The 15,591-nt window shown below is 37.5% G+C and overlaps 1 protein-coding gene across 23 annotated transcripts in view; it reads right to left on the bottom strand.

Moving 5' to 3' along the window:
• Positions 1-15,591, bottom strand: part of PLEKHA7 (pleckstrin homology domain containing A7) — a 159,461-nt gene that overhangs the window by 45,435 nt on the left and 98,435 nt on the right. For all 23 annotated transcript variants that reach the window (XM_065066119.1, XM_065066104.1, XM_065066105.1 and 20 more), the window contains 4 exons: positions 13,974-14,085; positions 7,123-7,227; positions 5,290-5,362; positions 4,141-4,241 (listed from right to left, as the gene is read on the bottom strand). In XM_065066119.1, the coding sequence (XP_064922191.1) occupies positions 4,141-4,241; positions 5,290-5,362; positions 7,123-7,227; positions 13,974-14,085 (391 nt within the window). The remainder of the gene's footprint in view (positions 1-4,140; positions 4,242-5,289; positions 5,363-7,122; positions 7,228-13,973; positions 14,086-15,591) is intronic.

Below are 15,591 nucleotides of genomic sequence, written 5' to 3'. Positions count from 1 at the left end.
AATCATGAAAAGATTCATGTTTCCAAAGAAAATACTTAACAAAAGACTATACTAGAAATAACTAATGCCTAGAGCTATTATGTTCACCTCCAATAATTCAAAATTTCTAGAAGAGAAAAAGACATGCTTCCTAGGACAGAGGGATGGGGAGGGGAACAGTTTTCTAATAATTGTAACCTTTCAAAGTTAGTCCTCTTAATAAGCTGAAAAATGCAGGAAATTCTCTCTTCTCCTGAAGTTCAACATTTATGAAGCACTTACAAGCAAAATTAGAAATAATAGTCTGAGCCTTAACTATAAACACAACAGCAGCACACTACAATCTAACTCATCTTCCACCCTCAAACAGTATTTTCTTCAGAACTTCTAGAAGTTAGAAGCTTCTCTCCTCCAAATTCTAAAATGGCATGTCTTAAATTTATAGCCCTTGGCATTTCTCCACGTGACTCCTCAGACTCAGAGAAGCAATATGGGAGCCTAAGGTAGCAACGATGATCCAGAGAACATAAAGTAACAAATTGCCAATCATTTTTAGGAAAATCAGTGAGACCAAAGAAACTGGTAAGACATGAGCCCTGGTCCTAGCAGATCTAAGCAATGAACAGATACTTCCTTTAATAAGTATTACGAGTGTCAATAATGAAAAGATGTTTAAAACCAAGCTGCAGCAGCATCTTTTGGAAGTAACCATTTGCCTGGCTTCCTAGGCTCTAAAAGCATGAAAAAATCTAAAAGGTAGCATCAAAATAAAAAGGAGTAATTCGGATCTCCAATGCTACTTCCTATATCTTAAAGAAACATCAGAGCATCCTTTCTTGACTTTATTTGGATGCAAGATATGCACATAAATACAAACATATACTTGCATACATTGTCTTTGCATGAAGTTCTTTTTCTTTACAGCAAATGTTGGTAGGCCTTCCAAGTTTCTCAATTTGTATTACTATGAAATTTATATAGACAAATGTACTTTCGGTATTCTCATCTATTTTAACCCATATACGATCAATTAAAAATAGTTTTCACGATTGAGGGCAATGATGTTTATAAAGAGACTGCAATGACATTAACTTTCATAAATTGATACTGTTCATGTTTTAAAATGTTGTATTTCTAAAAAGTACAATTATCTGTTAATCACAGGGACTAATTTCAACTATATATTAACGTTGTGCAAACTTTTTCAGATTAAAATTTATTCGTTGGATTTGTGCTTCCTCCCATTTGTATCAGCAAGAAATGACTATTGCAAAACACAGCAATTAGATTAAGTATCTTTAAGATGTTAGCTGCCAAACTACATATGCTGTAAGGATCCTGAGTTTTAAAAGGTTCTCACATAGCTTAATGGCAGTAGTTCACAGCTAGTCACAGCACTTTGCTTGGGACAAATAAACAACGTGAAAAATTCATCAAGTAAATACTTAAACCGGTGTTCCTAAACAAAACAATTTAACATACATACTGCTACACTTCAAAGTAGGTCTTTGAATGCATTTGAACAGCCTGTATGCAGTTCTGAAGGCCTGTAATTGTTAAACACTCAGGCACAAAAGCTTAAAGCTGGGCCTTAGGAGATGATGAAAGGAAAAGAATGTTGAGAACTCCATTGGTGTACATTTTAACACCTAGCAGGGTTTAATATATATCCTAGTGAACATGTATTTTACAAACCTTCTTCTAACTAAATCATATGCAAAAAAATTCCACGTATTTGCTAAGTAAATTTCCTTCCTTTAGTTTTACAAATCAAAATGTTGAATTTTTCACTGTTAGACTGCTTCCTTAGCTTCAAAAACTTGTTGTTACTTAAAACAGTAATTGAAAATGGAAGTCAATACCTCTATTGTAACGGGCCCAATGTAAAAAGTAACACAACACATTCTCCCACTTATTCAGGACTTGAATGCAAAAAAGTCCTATATTTATTTTGGGCTTAATCTGCTTCTGTTTTCTATTTCTGACTGCACTAAGTCGTGAGACAGAATGTCCGTCCATGCTCTGGATATCAAAGTGTACTGAAGAGATTAGATAAAGGTAATGGCTGGTGAGTCACAGAATGCTGGCACAGCCGTGCTCCTGCTGCCATGTGCCCACAGCCATCTCTGTGACAACTGAACTTGAGTTTTGGATGGGGTTCATGTGACAGGAATCTTACAAAATCCTCCTCCTGCCCTAGGAGTTGGTTCTAAATAAAATGAAACTGCAGCATCAAATCTGAAGCCAATCATAAACACATAAAGCAGAACGAACATTGGCCCGACGAACTAATACAACAGATGTATGTTGTGGATTTCTTATACAGATTCCTAGTATAAAGTTTATATTCCTATCAACTCCCTATTTCTATATCAGCGTCTGTCACAGGGGTGTAATTTAGGGTTCTGCTTCTTTGTAATGACCCTCTGTTGAAAGTCTCAGGTTAGTGGCTCATGCTGATTTTCAGAAAAACAAATCAGACTGAAGACTTGGTAGATCTCATATAAGTATGATATCCTGAAATGAACAGAAGTAGTCTGCAATTGCTTCCGAAAATGTTTCACTGTGATCACAATCACGGATTCTACTCCACAGGGAAGGAGAGGCACAACTTGGCATTGGTAACTTGCTTGGAGCTTTCCTATAGAACATACTGGTTGGAAACTATGGGTTTCCACACACTAGGGGTTTTGTTCCCCCCCATCACTGATAGTGTTAAACTAGTTAACATTCCTAGCATATATTCAATTAATATTTACAAACACCTTTTCAATAAACTAAAAAGCAGATTATTTTTTCTAAACCTAAAGCAACTCGATTCTATCACGACTCTGTATCTCCTTCCCCAGTCTGCACTAATAGTTATCCAAGCAGAAGCCTACAAGTCCATTGGGTGGTCCTCTTTCAGTGTATGCTTCTTCCTAGGCAAAGTCTCTACAAGAGAAGGGCTTGATGAATTACACTCATTAAATATTGGAGTGGAAATGTTTTCCTTAAACAAAGGTTCCTTTGTAGCTTGTCCTTCTATCTCACGTTCAACGCATTTGAAAAAGTACAATAAACATTTCCACAAAGTGCATTGAGTCTTTTTTTAAACAAATTCTCCAAGTTAATATTTGTTTAATAAATTTCAAACTATTATCCACTTGAAAATAGAACCCAAAGCAACAAAAGGCAATCTACAAGTTTAAAACACCCCAAAAATCAAAATGCAAGAGAAAGTCTAAGTTGAGCACGTTTTTCGTAATTTCAGCACAGAAAAGATTTTAACAGAAAGTTTCCTCCTAGCTCACCTAAAGTACACCTGACCTAAACCCGATTTATATGTTTTTTTGAGTACATAACTCATTTGCTTGATAGAAAAACAGGTTCTGCTCCAACTACAGATAGAATTTTATTCCACAACATACACTGAGTCTTCTCAATGTTGCCTTAGTGCTGCAGCTCAGACAAGCAATTGGAATCAGGTTTCTCCACTGTTAAGAAGGAATGTATGTTTGATTTTATTTTTATAGGTTTTTATAGCAAAGAACGGAACAGTAAATTACACTTTTTTTTTAAAAGAAAAAACACAAAAGCAACGTCAAACTATATCAGAGTATTTTTTCTTTAAAAAATTCCATGTCACTTCAGATGATTATTGCTCCCTCCCAAAAAAGGAGAAAACAATTGGTTTCTCTTTTTCCCCTTGAAATGAGGAAATTATACATCAAAAGCTAAAGTGTTGTAATTTTCTAACTGTGAGAACTGAGCTGATTATTTTCTTTAAAAAAGAACACAACAAAACCCAAAGTCCACCAGTCAGCCACTCTGAGATCAAGTACTCTATAAAGAAAAAATTACATCTTTTCTTTCAATTTGTAAACAGTAGTGGAACAACTTATCAATACCAATTTCTAATTTTAGAAATGGGATCTTCACTCATAGACACATTATTAGGCTCTAAAGACACATACAAACTAACAGACATACGAGTATCAATTTATAAGCAACAAAACGTGCTATGCTACATTTGAACAGGCAGTCAATAAACCTGTCCACGTTTAGAAAAATATAAGAAATACAATAGAAAGGCAGGTGATGTTTCTGTTTACAACAGTTTTTTTCTAATGCAAATAAATATTTGAAAATACGATTAGCAAATAAGCTTGGTAACTGTACCTTAAAAGAAAATTTGCGATTTATGCGATCTTCAGGTCCAACTGGAGATATTACGTAACTAGGCAATGGAATGCTACCCAAAACAGATTCTTCTCTGCTGTCTGTTGAATGAAAAAAACAGAATCTAATTCACTGCACTTTTCAGTGCGCTACCAATACATCCTCCTTTATGGACACACAGACAACTAGCAGAGCAGTTCAGACTGGATATATGGAAAAGAATTTCCCCCATGAGGACAGAGCAGCAGCAAATCAGGCTGACCAGGGAGGCTGTGCCATCTCCATCCTTGGAGGTTTTCAATGCCTGACTGGACCAAGCCCTGAGCAACCTGTGCTGTCGTCTTTCCTGACCCTGCTTTCACTGGGGGGGACAGGGGGATGGGGGGATAGAGTCAGAATTTTTCAAGTTCAAACAGAAGAATAGGCTTTGGGAATAAAGCTTATTGCGACAAATGAACTCAAACAGGCTGCATAACGTGATGGACATTCCATTTAGAATTCTACATCTAGGCTACTTGCTACAATTAGGAAAACTCTGTAACTGCTGGCTCTAAAGCGATCAGCGGCAGAAATGCAGCACCTAGAAACTGTAATTCAAGTTACATATTCTGTAATGCTTTTTAAAAATTCTAACACACTGCACAATATTCAAAGCTTCAAGATTAACTTAGGCTGAACTAGGAATGGTGTGGTATTACATAAGATCACATCTAACTATTTCTGGTAGAAATACTGGATTCAGAAGTTTGGACTCTTACATTGTTTCTTAGATTGAAGCTGCATCAGTGCCCTGGTCTGGCCATGGTACGTTCTCAAAAAATCAGCTGTCCAAGCACAAGCAAGTAGGTAACACAATGCAGAGATGGTATAAGTCTTAAACTGCTATTGCCATCAAATGTTTTGCAACATAAACCTTGGCATATGTTAAGGATAAGTATTGTGAGAAAAGATCATAGAGCATCCCCTTGTTCCCTAACTCTAGCCTGAAATTCGCTGTACATTAAAGACATATGGATAAGTAATTGTTTTACAAGGCATGTTCTCAGAATACCTCACCATATATGAAGAGTTCAATTCCTTCATGTTTGCAATGTGATTTGAACAGGTGAACCGTTACAGATTAACTCAAAAGAGCTAGTATCTACTCACCTTTGTAGTAAAACAAGCAATAATCAGCAAGCACAAACCATCTTCTTTTCCATAATCGCATTCCAGAGCTATCCTGAAATGCAAGAAATGTGATAAACTTTTTATTTAAGGAAAGTTAACAGCTTATTATACAATGTTGTACCAGTGAGTAGTTTACCAGAAGTTTGCCAAAATATGGTATTAATTGCAAAAACAAGTGGTTTATATATTAGCAAAATATTATGTATGAAGAAAGACAAGAGGCAAAACATCCAGTTATAAAATAATCAGGGTAAAATATTCAAACTGCTAATTTTCATTAAGTAATTACACTCGCATTCCAAATAGCATTCAGATTAACCTTATACACAACCAATGCATATTTTATCTAGACAGATTTATCTTGTAATAAAGAAACAAAGCAGGCATCTTGGATGGCACAAATTCCAACAAGGAATGCTTGTAGAACAAGATGAAAATCACTACACAGCTGTGAAGTACAACCTCACATTTCAGACAATGATCCCCTATAATTCTAGAGTCAATTTCCCGTATGTCATTCATGCCTACAATGTAATTTAATCAAATGCTCCTGGGGAAATAAAACAGGGTGCAAAATGTGCAAATTTTAATGAACTATAATAAAATACGCCTGTAGAAATATAAATCTGTATCTCTCTATACAATATATATCACCTTGTCAAAATGAGTAATATTTACATTGAAATTAATTTTAGAAGCTTGTAAAATTGCCAGACTGTAACCTAAGTAAGTCCAACTTATTGAGCTGAGGTAGGCTTTGATGTGACCAGCAGCAGAAAGTATCTTCCGGCTTTAAGTGCTTCCAAATAGAGGTAAGGGAACAGAAGGAAACAGCTAGTGGAACGCTGTATATACTATTTCCCTTCTTTCTGCAGTCATATTAAGCAGGCAAGGACTTCCTTCCCTTTCTTTCTTCATGCTTCAATGCTGTCAACACATACCGTGTCTGAGTTCTGATTATAATCTGAAAACTAACGGAATTGGATAGTAGATGTCACCAGAGCTGATGGCAGAACGCAGCCCTCCATGTAGGAGGAAGCAGATGGCTGGCAGTAATTTCACCATCCTGTTTATGTAGAATTGCAACTGTAAGCCTTAGACTTAGACTAGCTGCTGGATCTCTGGTGCTAATCAGATGGACGCTGACTGCCAAATTAGAAGCAAGGAAGTATTCTCATACAACAAATAGCTTCATTTACTTTTTGCACTCAGGATGTGTTTCTGTCAGCTTAAGAGTTCAAGATGCAGCAGCTGTAAAATTCTGTTTTCTGGATGAAATCCTATAATTCAGCCGTTGCTTGGACAGTGGTCTTGGTGACAGTGATGTATGGTGAATGGGTTCCTGTCTCCCTTCATTTTGTCCCTAACACTTCTAGAGAACAAAAGGCATATGAGTTGGAATTAAGCCTTCGATCAGGGTATAAGCAAACAGATGGAATAAGGACTTCACAGTCATCCTTGGGTTTATGGTGTGTTCTGAGGGAGACTGAGATCAGCATGGCAGCAAGCCAGCAGAATAAACCAAGGAAAATAAACAGATTTAAAGAATTGAGTGACAGCCTCAACATTTAACCATGGTGGCAATGTCCATTTATCATTGCTTCCACTTCTGAAACAATGCCATAGGTAAAACTTGTTTTTCACACTTGTTGAGCAAAAATCCCTCATTACAGAAGCTTGTGGGAGTACCCAACACTGCCTTGCATTGCCAACATGCAAACTTCTGGTTTTATTAGTTACCTAGAAGGCATTTACGTCTACTTGATGACTGTTTTGAAGCACATGAACAGAAACAGATTATTAAATGCATACCTGCTTGTGCAGCCAACCTCTTACTATAACAGGAACGTTGGGATTCCTTCTGATAGCTTGTTCCCTCTTTCCAAAGCTATGAACTTTGTTTCCAGCCTTCACAACCTGTAAAGAAGTATAATGCAGCAATGGTTTTTAAACTGTACTGAGATTCACTTCATGTTAGAAATAACCTCACTGAATAAACTCATACTTCATTACACATTAACAAAGAATTTATAGCATTTTCAAGGGCAAGTAAATAGGCAATGATATTTCCAACACAGTAAAGTCAATCTCCCACTTCCATCAACACATCAGTGCCAGGACAGTCTGCCAACTCGCAGTTGAACAGCAGCCCTGGTGACTTAAGCCTGAAAGGCAGAACTGCTGCAGTTTTAGTGTGCTTGGGAAGGATCTGAGTGCACTACAAGAGCTGCATGGAAGTCACTCTGCAACACTGTACAAGTCTCTTACACGCAGAGGACTTTGTGCACGTGAATCCTACTCTTGCTCTTCAGTTGTTTGTGGGGGTGTGTTTTTCTTTTTTTTGTTTTCTTTCCTGTTTAAAATCAAATAACCTTGATAGCTTGAACTTCGACCCTGCAAACAAGAGGAGAAGACAGAGTGACACTGCTGAGGAAGAGACCTAGACAGCAGTAAGTACGAACAGAAATCACAAGGACTAGGGCATCATTTGTGTTTTACTGCACCCTCCATTTTGACTCACATAGGCAAAACTATTCCAATAAACAAAAAAGGAAAGCTCATCAGCCTGTGAAAAAGAGAGAGAATCTCTGGATCTGCTTGTTCTTATCCAATCTCAGCACAGTTTGCTGCTGCAATTGCTTTAGTAACCTGAGGTGCCCAAACCACCCTTATAGTTGCTCCCAACTTCTCCAAGGAAAGAGCTGCCCAGATTCACTGCCTCCTTCCTACAACACCTGCTTTGTTTGAATCTTCTCTCAGCTGGCCAGGGTACTGATGCTCTATCAGCTGCAGAGAAACAGCAGCTCTGGAAATGAGTACATCTGTCATACACAAGGGACGACAGCATGAAAATACCTCAGCATACCGCTTTTGCAAGTCAGGCGACATCTGGACTAGAAGACAGCACATATAACAACATAAAATGAATTCTGTTAATTTTGAGGCCAGGTTTTACCTCTCCACACTAAATGTCACATATTTCAGTAGGCATAAGCATACATCTTAATGCAGGATTAAGATAATAGCAATAATCAGTAAAACATAAAAATCCACTTTTTCTTTGGTACCATAGCATATAAAGCAGCAATGCAGATTTATGACCTGTGAGGTGATAGCAAAGGGCAGAGTTTACTAGGCAGTTTCTCCGAGGTCTCTTTAGCAGGAAGCAGCACGCTGCTTTCAGCCCTGCTCAGAAGTCAGGTGAGCTGCATGTCACAGTGGTTTCTAATGTGTTCAGAAGAATGGCAAGTCTGGGCTCTTCCCTAGGAGGGACACCTCACCTGGCACCTCTGTGAGGGTCTGCACAAGACCCACCTGTGGCCCCAGGCAGCAGCCCAGCACAAACCCAACAGGGCAGGCTGCAAACAGCAAGAGCTTTCTGAGCAGATGTAGCTGCCACTCCGCTGGCAATAACCAGCTCATGTCACCGTACCAGGCAGGTGAGGATGGTGTCACCGGGATCTCGCAGCCCATTTCTTCACCATATCTGCGCTAACAGGCTGCAGAGCAGCAGTCCTGTGCAAACACAGCGTGTCAGTTATGACCACATCTCCCTCACTATTCACTCACAAGCGGCAAGTCTGAGACTAAAGGAAGAAATAACATTACGTATTTTGTGTTTGCTACTGAAAAATATTCCAAAAGATAACTTGTGAGCCTGTGTTCAAGTATCAATTTAAATGAACACACAAAGATGCATCATGAGGACAGACGAGGTCTGGATGATCACCTGATCATCAGGCCAAGCCATATATACGTTCTCTTAAGAAAAATGAGAAGTAATCAATTCACTCAAGATTTAAAAAAATGTTGGCAAATGTTACATGCAACAGCTACATTACAAGGACAATGACAAATAATCAGGCTCAAACTGCTTCAGGCTCTGAAAGTCAAAAATCTATGCTTTGCACCTGAATATAGAAATCAATTTACAAGATGTACAGAATTTAGTTCCCAATTCTTCTTTCTTTGATTTATCCTAGGGACGGTGGAAGAATGGAGGTACAGTTAAAGTATAGCTGATCTAGCCCAACAACTGGGTTTAATTTTATTATTTTTTTTTATCAGATCCCCTGTCAATGATCAAACACACTGATTCTCTGACCTTATTTAATTAAAAAAAAACAGACCACAATAGAAAAGTCATCCTTGGACTTGGTAAAAAGACCAAACAATTTCTATTATACAGAAGGGGGAAAAGTTTTCCTAAGGCTGTGTATTCTATATCAATAAAATACCAATAACAGAAACAAAAAAAAATAATTTAATGGTGCTTTCGTAGGTAAAATTTTCATTTAATCTGCAGTATCAATCATCTCTGTTCTGGAATAAAACAAAGCATAATAGATACTGAATGTCACCACTTGCTTCCACTGGCTAGAATAAAGAAATAGTTTAAAAGAAAAGGTATATTTTTAAAAACTATTTGTACTGCAGTAGTCTATTCCTAACTTAAAATAATCATTGTCGTATGTTGAAAAATGCAGTTGCAGCTGCAATGGCCAGTGCAGCTGCCCACGTCTCTGAAGACAAAGAAGTCGCTTTTGACTTCAGTGCATTTGTTACATTGTTTTGTTTGTGAATAACTCCTAAGATTTTGCAAAAAAATCCAAAATGTCAAGAGCCAAAATTTTCCAATTCATTTTCATCACGGTGTCATCTTTTTCCTTACAGTAGCCTCCAGCTGAGGAGGAAAATTGGTAACTTAATTATAAAATGCAATTATGTTTTTATCTAAAACTGGACAGTCACCAAAAATGTAAACTGACTTTCGCTTGGAACAGATTTTCTAAATAGCAAAGGGGAAGACAGTAACTTGGCAAAAATATGTGTACATATACAACACAGAAGAGAACACATAACTTTCAACTACATGGAATTAAAAACCAAAACAAAGAAACAAAAAAACCCCCAGCCCACAGAAACCCCACGTGTTTAATTCTATGTCATAAACTCTTAAAGAAATCTCAATGTTTCACTAACAAATTAACCCATGAAACCTTTCAGTATCCCTAAGAAAATTAGACAAAAATCCTTATTTTTCAGACAGGAAAAATTGAAACTCTCAGAAATTCCTGTTCTTCCTATTGAGCACTCATGTGCAGTTGCCCTGAACCAAACCCTGTGTCCTGCACTCCAGCTCCAGCCAGTCCCGCTGAGCTGGCACCGTCACACACCTGTCACCATTGCCTGTTTCTCTCAACTGTTAGACATCTTCTTTATTTTCTTGTAATCCTCACCAGTTCATCTTGGAAAAATACCAGCAACTATCAGTGTCACCAACAATTCAATTGCTTCTCCATCCAAATCACATTCACAGACCGTAGACAGCAATAAATACATTACAGCACCATTCTTGATGCTTTCAGCTTGGCCAAAGTACCTTGTAGCACAGGAACATTTACAAGCTTCCATTCACACCATCACAAGCTTTAACAAACTAAATTCCAAAGTACCTTACTCTCAAACTGAAACAGTCTTTATTCCTCCATATCCTTCATTTGTAATCAATATAAATGGCTTTTAATATGGTTAATAATGGAACTGAATTGGCTATGAACAAGCAGATCTTTGGGACAGAGAGCTATCGTGGTTTATCAGTGTTCCCTTTTGCTTTTTATTCCCACAACTCTATACTCCTCACATTTCAAAAGGAAGGGTAGGCTGCGTTGCTCTAAGTCTTCAGATGATTTCTTCCGACAGTGCCAGCATCGAAATGGTGGGGCCCGCCCCAAGAATCTATTTGCATTTCTGCAACACCACCCACCTCTGGCGTCTTACAAAAGGAAGCCTTATATATATATGCACATCAGTGCACAATGACATTTTGGTAAGCATAAGTCTCATTTTAGCTTTTTTCTTCTTTTCAACACTTTTTGTACACTCTACAACTGACATTGTTGGTTAGAACACGTGAAATCCTCTTTCCAAACAATCACTTTTTACTTCAGAATTTACTTCCAAATTCAAAAAACAAGCCAGAAGTCTTCATCTCTTTCATCTTGAACTGAGAATGACAAATCTGCTGCAGAGCTGGCAGCTTACCTTCCTCCTTTGCCCCAAATGTAGCAATACTTAGTTGTCCACTTTCTGCAGAAGAATCAAGTGAAAAGCCTGCACGTACCTGCACTTTCTGTTTGGTAGTATTTCAATGAGCATAGCTCTATCCAAAAATCAATTTGAATTTGGCCGGGATTCCAACATGATACCTACACTGTTCTGTGATTGCATTTACAGAACAAAATCATGAAAACATTTCAAAAAATATAATAATTTGCTACGGGTAGCTAGAGACCTTTGCAATGTCAAACAGAACATGTATTTGGCTTCATGATTGTGTGTCAAGTCTATGTCTGAGAACTTACTCTTTGAAAGAATGACTATGGAATTCATGGAACAAAACATCTAGAAACAGATGAAAGAATGTTAAAATCTACTTTCAACATGCTGAAAGTCAATTTCAAAATGGAAGTTATTCATTTCACAACCTTTGTCCTCATTGTTAGTTCGCTTGAATTAAATTTGTGTTAGGCTGCGAAAAAATTCGACAGAACTTCTGGCCCTAGAGAATGAGAGGAGCGATTTTAAGCATGGAAACACACGCAGTGATGAAACAAAGCGTATGTAAGAAAGATGTTGGCTCTCTTTCTTAACGAAAACTTCAGTAAAGTATTTACTGAGGGCCCACAGCAGGATGGATCTCATACAAACAAACTTGGTGGAAAAGAAAATACAGGCAAGCCCTCTACAAGAGCTCTATCCAAAGTCTAAAGCTGTCAGGTATTAAAAAAATGCCCCACCTGGGAGTCTGCCAGAAGCATGAGTGGCCACACTTACACTGGACTGCAAACAAAATAGAAGCAGAGACCAAAAATAGATAAACTGAAGCTTGGGGAGGTGATTCTGGATGTTCTCCAAGCTGTGATGGAAAAAGCAACACCCTCACCTTAAGCTGTGTGCCTCTCACATCTCCAGTGAACTCACCTCTAGCACGTGGGTGGCCCTGTAAGTTGTACCCAGTCACCACTTTTGATCTCAGTGTTTTGCAAAGCCTGATTAGATCAGAGCAAACTCGTGACAAAGGGAAGCAGCAGGAGCAGGTGACAGAGGACACACGCTTCTTGGCAGAAGTGTGATCCTGGGTAAGTTAAAGCCAACTGTGTCACTGGAGAAATCCCCAGCTCAAAGGAGAGTATCAGGTCCCTATTAAATTTGCTGGTTTTAAGAGTGAAAAACGAGCCTTCTGCCTCTAATGTTTGCTTTAAAAAAAATCAGAACAAGGAAGATAAATGCAGTAAACACAAATGCTCAAGCACTTTGGTAAATTCAATTGTTAAAATGTCAAAAAGAAATACATCAAGTAATGCAAGTAACCTCCTAAGTTTACTGTTTTCAGTGATAAACTCATCTGGCACTTTAAAGATAAAAGTACTCTTGAGATTTGATACATGACAATCTTTGTGTTGGTCCAATGACCTATACACTTTGGATCTAAAAAAAAAAATGTAAAAAATTTTTTTAGCTTTTCATGAAATTGTGTTCATCTTCTCCAATATTCACTCAAGCATACAAAAACATTAGAAAACGATGTGAAGTGATTTCAACTCAATGAAATATCTTTGCAACTAATTTGGTAAAGTCTTCTTCAATTCAATTACTTCACAGGTTTCACACTTTTGCATTTAAAAAAAAGAAAACTTGAGAAGTCTAAAAAGTGCAGGCAAACTTAAGAAATCTATCTTAGCCCTGCTAATTCTTTCAGGTTTTTGGGTTTGTTTTTTTTTTTTGCTTCTTTTTATCCACACCCCTCCCATTCTCACCGTACTGGAATTTATTGTAAGGTCAAAGAAGCATTTAAATAGTTGGAGATATTTCAGGTACAGCACTTCATTATATTTTGTGCAATAATAAACATAGGCCCTTTGTCAATGTCAAATAATGGATTTTTCTGTCATTAAGCATCCTGTGTATAAATTTGGCATCTACACTGTTTGTGTACTCCAGTGGTGGCAAAAAAGGACCTAAGTTGTTAGTAAGAGGAGGAACAGCAGTAAGCTTTGATGGAAAAGCTAGAGCTGCAAACTACAGATCTTGGTATTCTGCAGCACTTTTTGCCATATACACTGAACTATCAAAAGACTTGCTGGAATACTAGTGTTACATATACTTAACTTCCATTCTTACGAAGCCTCTCTTATGTGTCACAACGATCACTATTTTTCAATTTATCATTCAACACTATCGTGTGGGTATACAGTGCTCCAGTGCTGTAAAAAGGTTTTTGCTTGGGTAGAAGACATTACCTCTTCTTTGAGGCAGGTTATTAGACTTCTAGACTTCTGTGATTGCATTTACAGAACAAAATTATGAAAACATTTCAAAAAATATAATAATTTACTATGGGTAGCTAGAGACCTTTGCAATGTCAAACAGAACATGTATTTGGCTTCATGATTGTGTGTCAAGTCTATGTCTGAGAACTTACTCTTTGAAAGAATGACTATGGAATTCATGGAACAAAACATCTAGAAACAGAAATTAGACTTCAATTAGACTTCTAGGCTAAACCCATGGCCCTGTTAAAATCAGCATTAAAAGAGTATTGGATTTAAAGCGAGTGAAATTCTAATCATCAAGCTCAAACAACAGCCTTTTTCCTTTACCTTAGAGACAGGTTTTGTATCAACAGCAGATGTAGTTACCGCAGTGGACGTTTCACTGACCATGCTTGAAGGTCTTTGGTTTATTTGTTGCTTGGACATAGATGTATTCTGTCTAGAAAACAAACAAAAACAGATAATCTAAAGCACATGGTTTCAAACAGTCAGCTTTGCCCCTTTATGTATAAGACTCACAGTAAGCAAATTAATGTCAGCCTAGTCAAACATTTCCCATGCATCTGCAACGTCCTTTGCACCATCCCTGTTATTGCGATTTCAGGTAAGATGCTGCCAGAGACATCTGATGATTGGTACTTGCCAACATAACAGGAGAAAGAAACCTGCCAAATTGTCTGCAAATCCAACAGACAACCAAGCCATAACAAAGAGCACTCGGGGAAGATAAGGACAATGCAGAGAAACTAAATTGTGCCCAATTTAGAGGCTTGGCTGCAAACATGTGGGAGAGCCAGTGCTGGGGAGGGAACCACTGGAGTCAGCACTTCGCAATAACAGGCTTCTTATTTAAAATCAAAGTGAGACTAGTCTACTGTGAGATCTTTCACTAACTTCATGTGAGATCTTTGAATCTGCCCAAAATATGATTCATACTACAATATTAATTATTAAAATACCTTTTAAGTGAAATGGTGCAATTCCTGGCAGATATTGTTAGAAATAGATAACTTCTGAGTCATACTAAGATTCAAGAAATCTTGATAACTAGCTCAGATGCAGATACCCATTTAAAGAATGAGATCAATCCTTCTGTAAGAACCCGTTTAACAAGTAAGAATTCAGTACAGTTGCCCAGATGAAGAAATGAGAGGATAAACGGAAGTGCAAAATATTGTGGAATCCCATATGCAGGTTGTGAAGAGAGGCCTCAGCAGCCACGCTCGACACCAACTTGTGAATCAAACCCACAGGTAGTATTTAAAAAAAAAATCATTAACAACATTTTTTAGCAAATTATATTTTAGGAACAATTAGCAATGCAACCATATTGGAACAAAAAATACGAAGCAAACTAGTAACAACCTACGATTTTCCTTTTTCCCATCTCAATAAGTCACCAAAGCCATTTATTTAAAAAAACAAAAGACAAGACACACAAGTCACCCCAACCATTACCACTGCTACTACTGAAATTCAATCCAATTCTAAACACAACAGAGGACAGAATAATTCTGAGCAGTCATCACTCTTAAGAACAGAAAAGAATTTGTGATTGTAGTAGCTCAACGCAAGGTTTAACTGAGGATAAGGTGTTTGCCACTATTGCTCTTCCTCAGCTACAATGTGAACAATTATTACCTGTCCAAAAGCTTTTATAATTGATTTGGTGTCAGGGAAAGCATATTTTTCCATTTGAAACATACAATTTCAATTAAACTTGCATGGAAGTAACAGAAATTTGATCTCATTTGCTTTATGTCTTGATTATCTGGAAGAAATCCCTTCTTTCTAGCTTTTTGTGTAAATTCATGTCCAGTATATGAAAACAAACTATGGCAAGTCCCTAAAATCCCTGGCCAGCCTTTAATGCATGAGAGTTTCATCACATCAGTTGGAGCCACTTTGCCTCATCTCTTATGGACCAGGTATCCTACTTCAGCAT

The sequence above is a fragment of the Columba livia genome, chromosome 5, assembly GCF_036013475.1.
Source record: "Columba livia isolate bColLiv1 breed racing homer chromosome 5, bColLiv1.pat.W.v2, whole genome shotgun sequence".
NCBI lineage: Eukaryota > Metazoa > Chordata > Aves > Columbiformes > Columbidae > Columba > Columba livia.
This window is presented reverse-complemented; position numbering and strand designations above follow the sequence as displayed.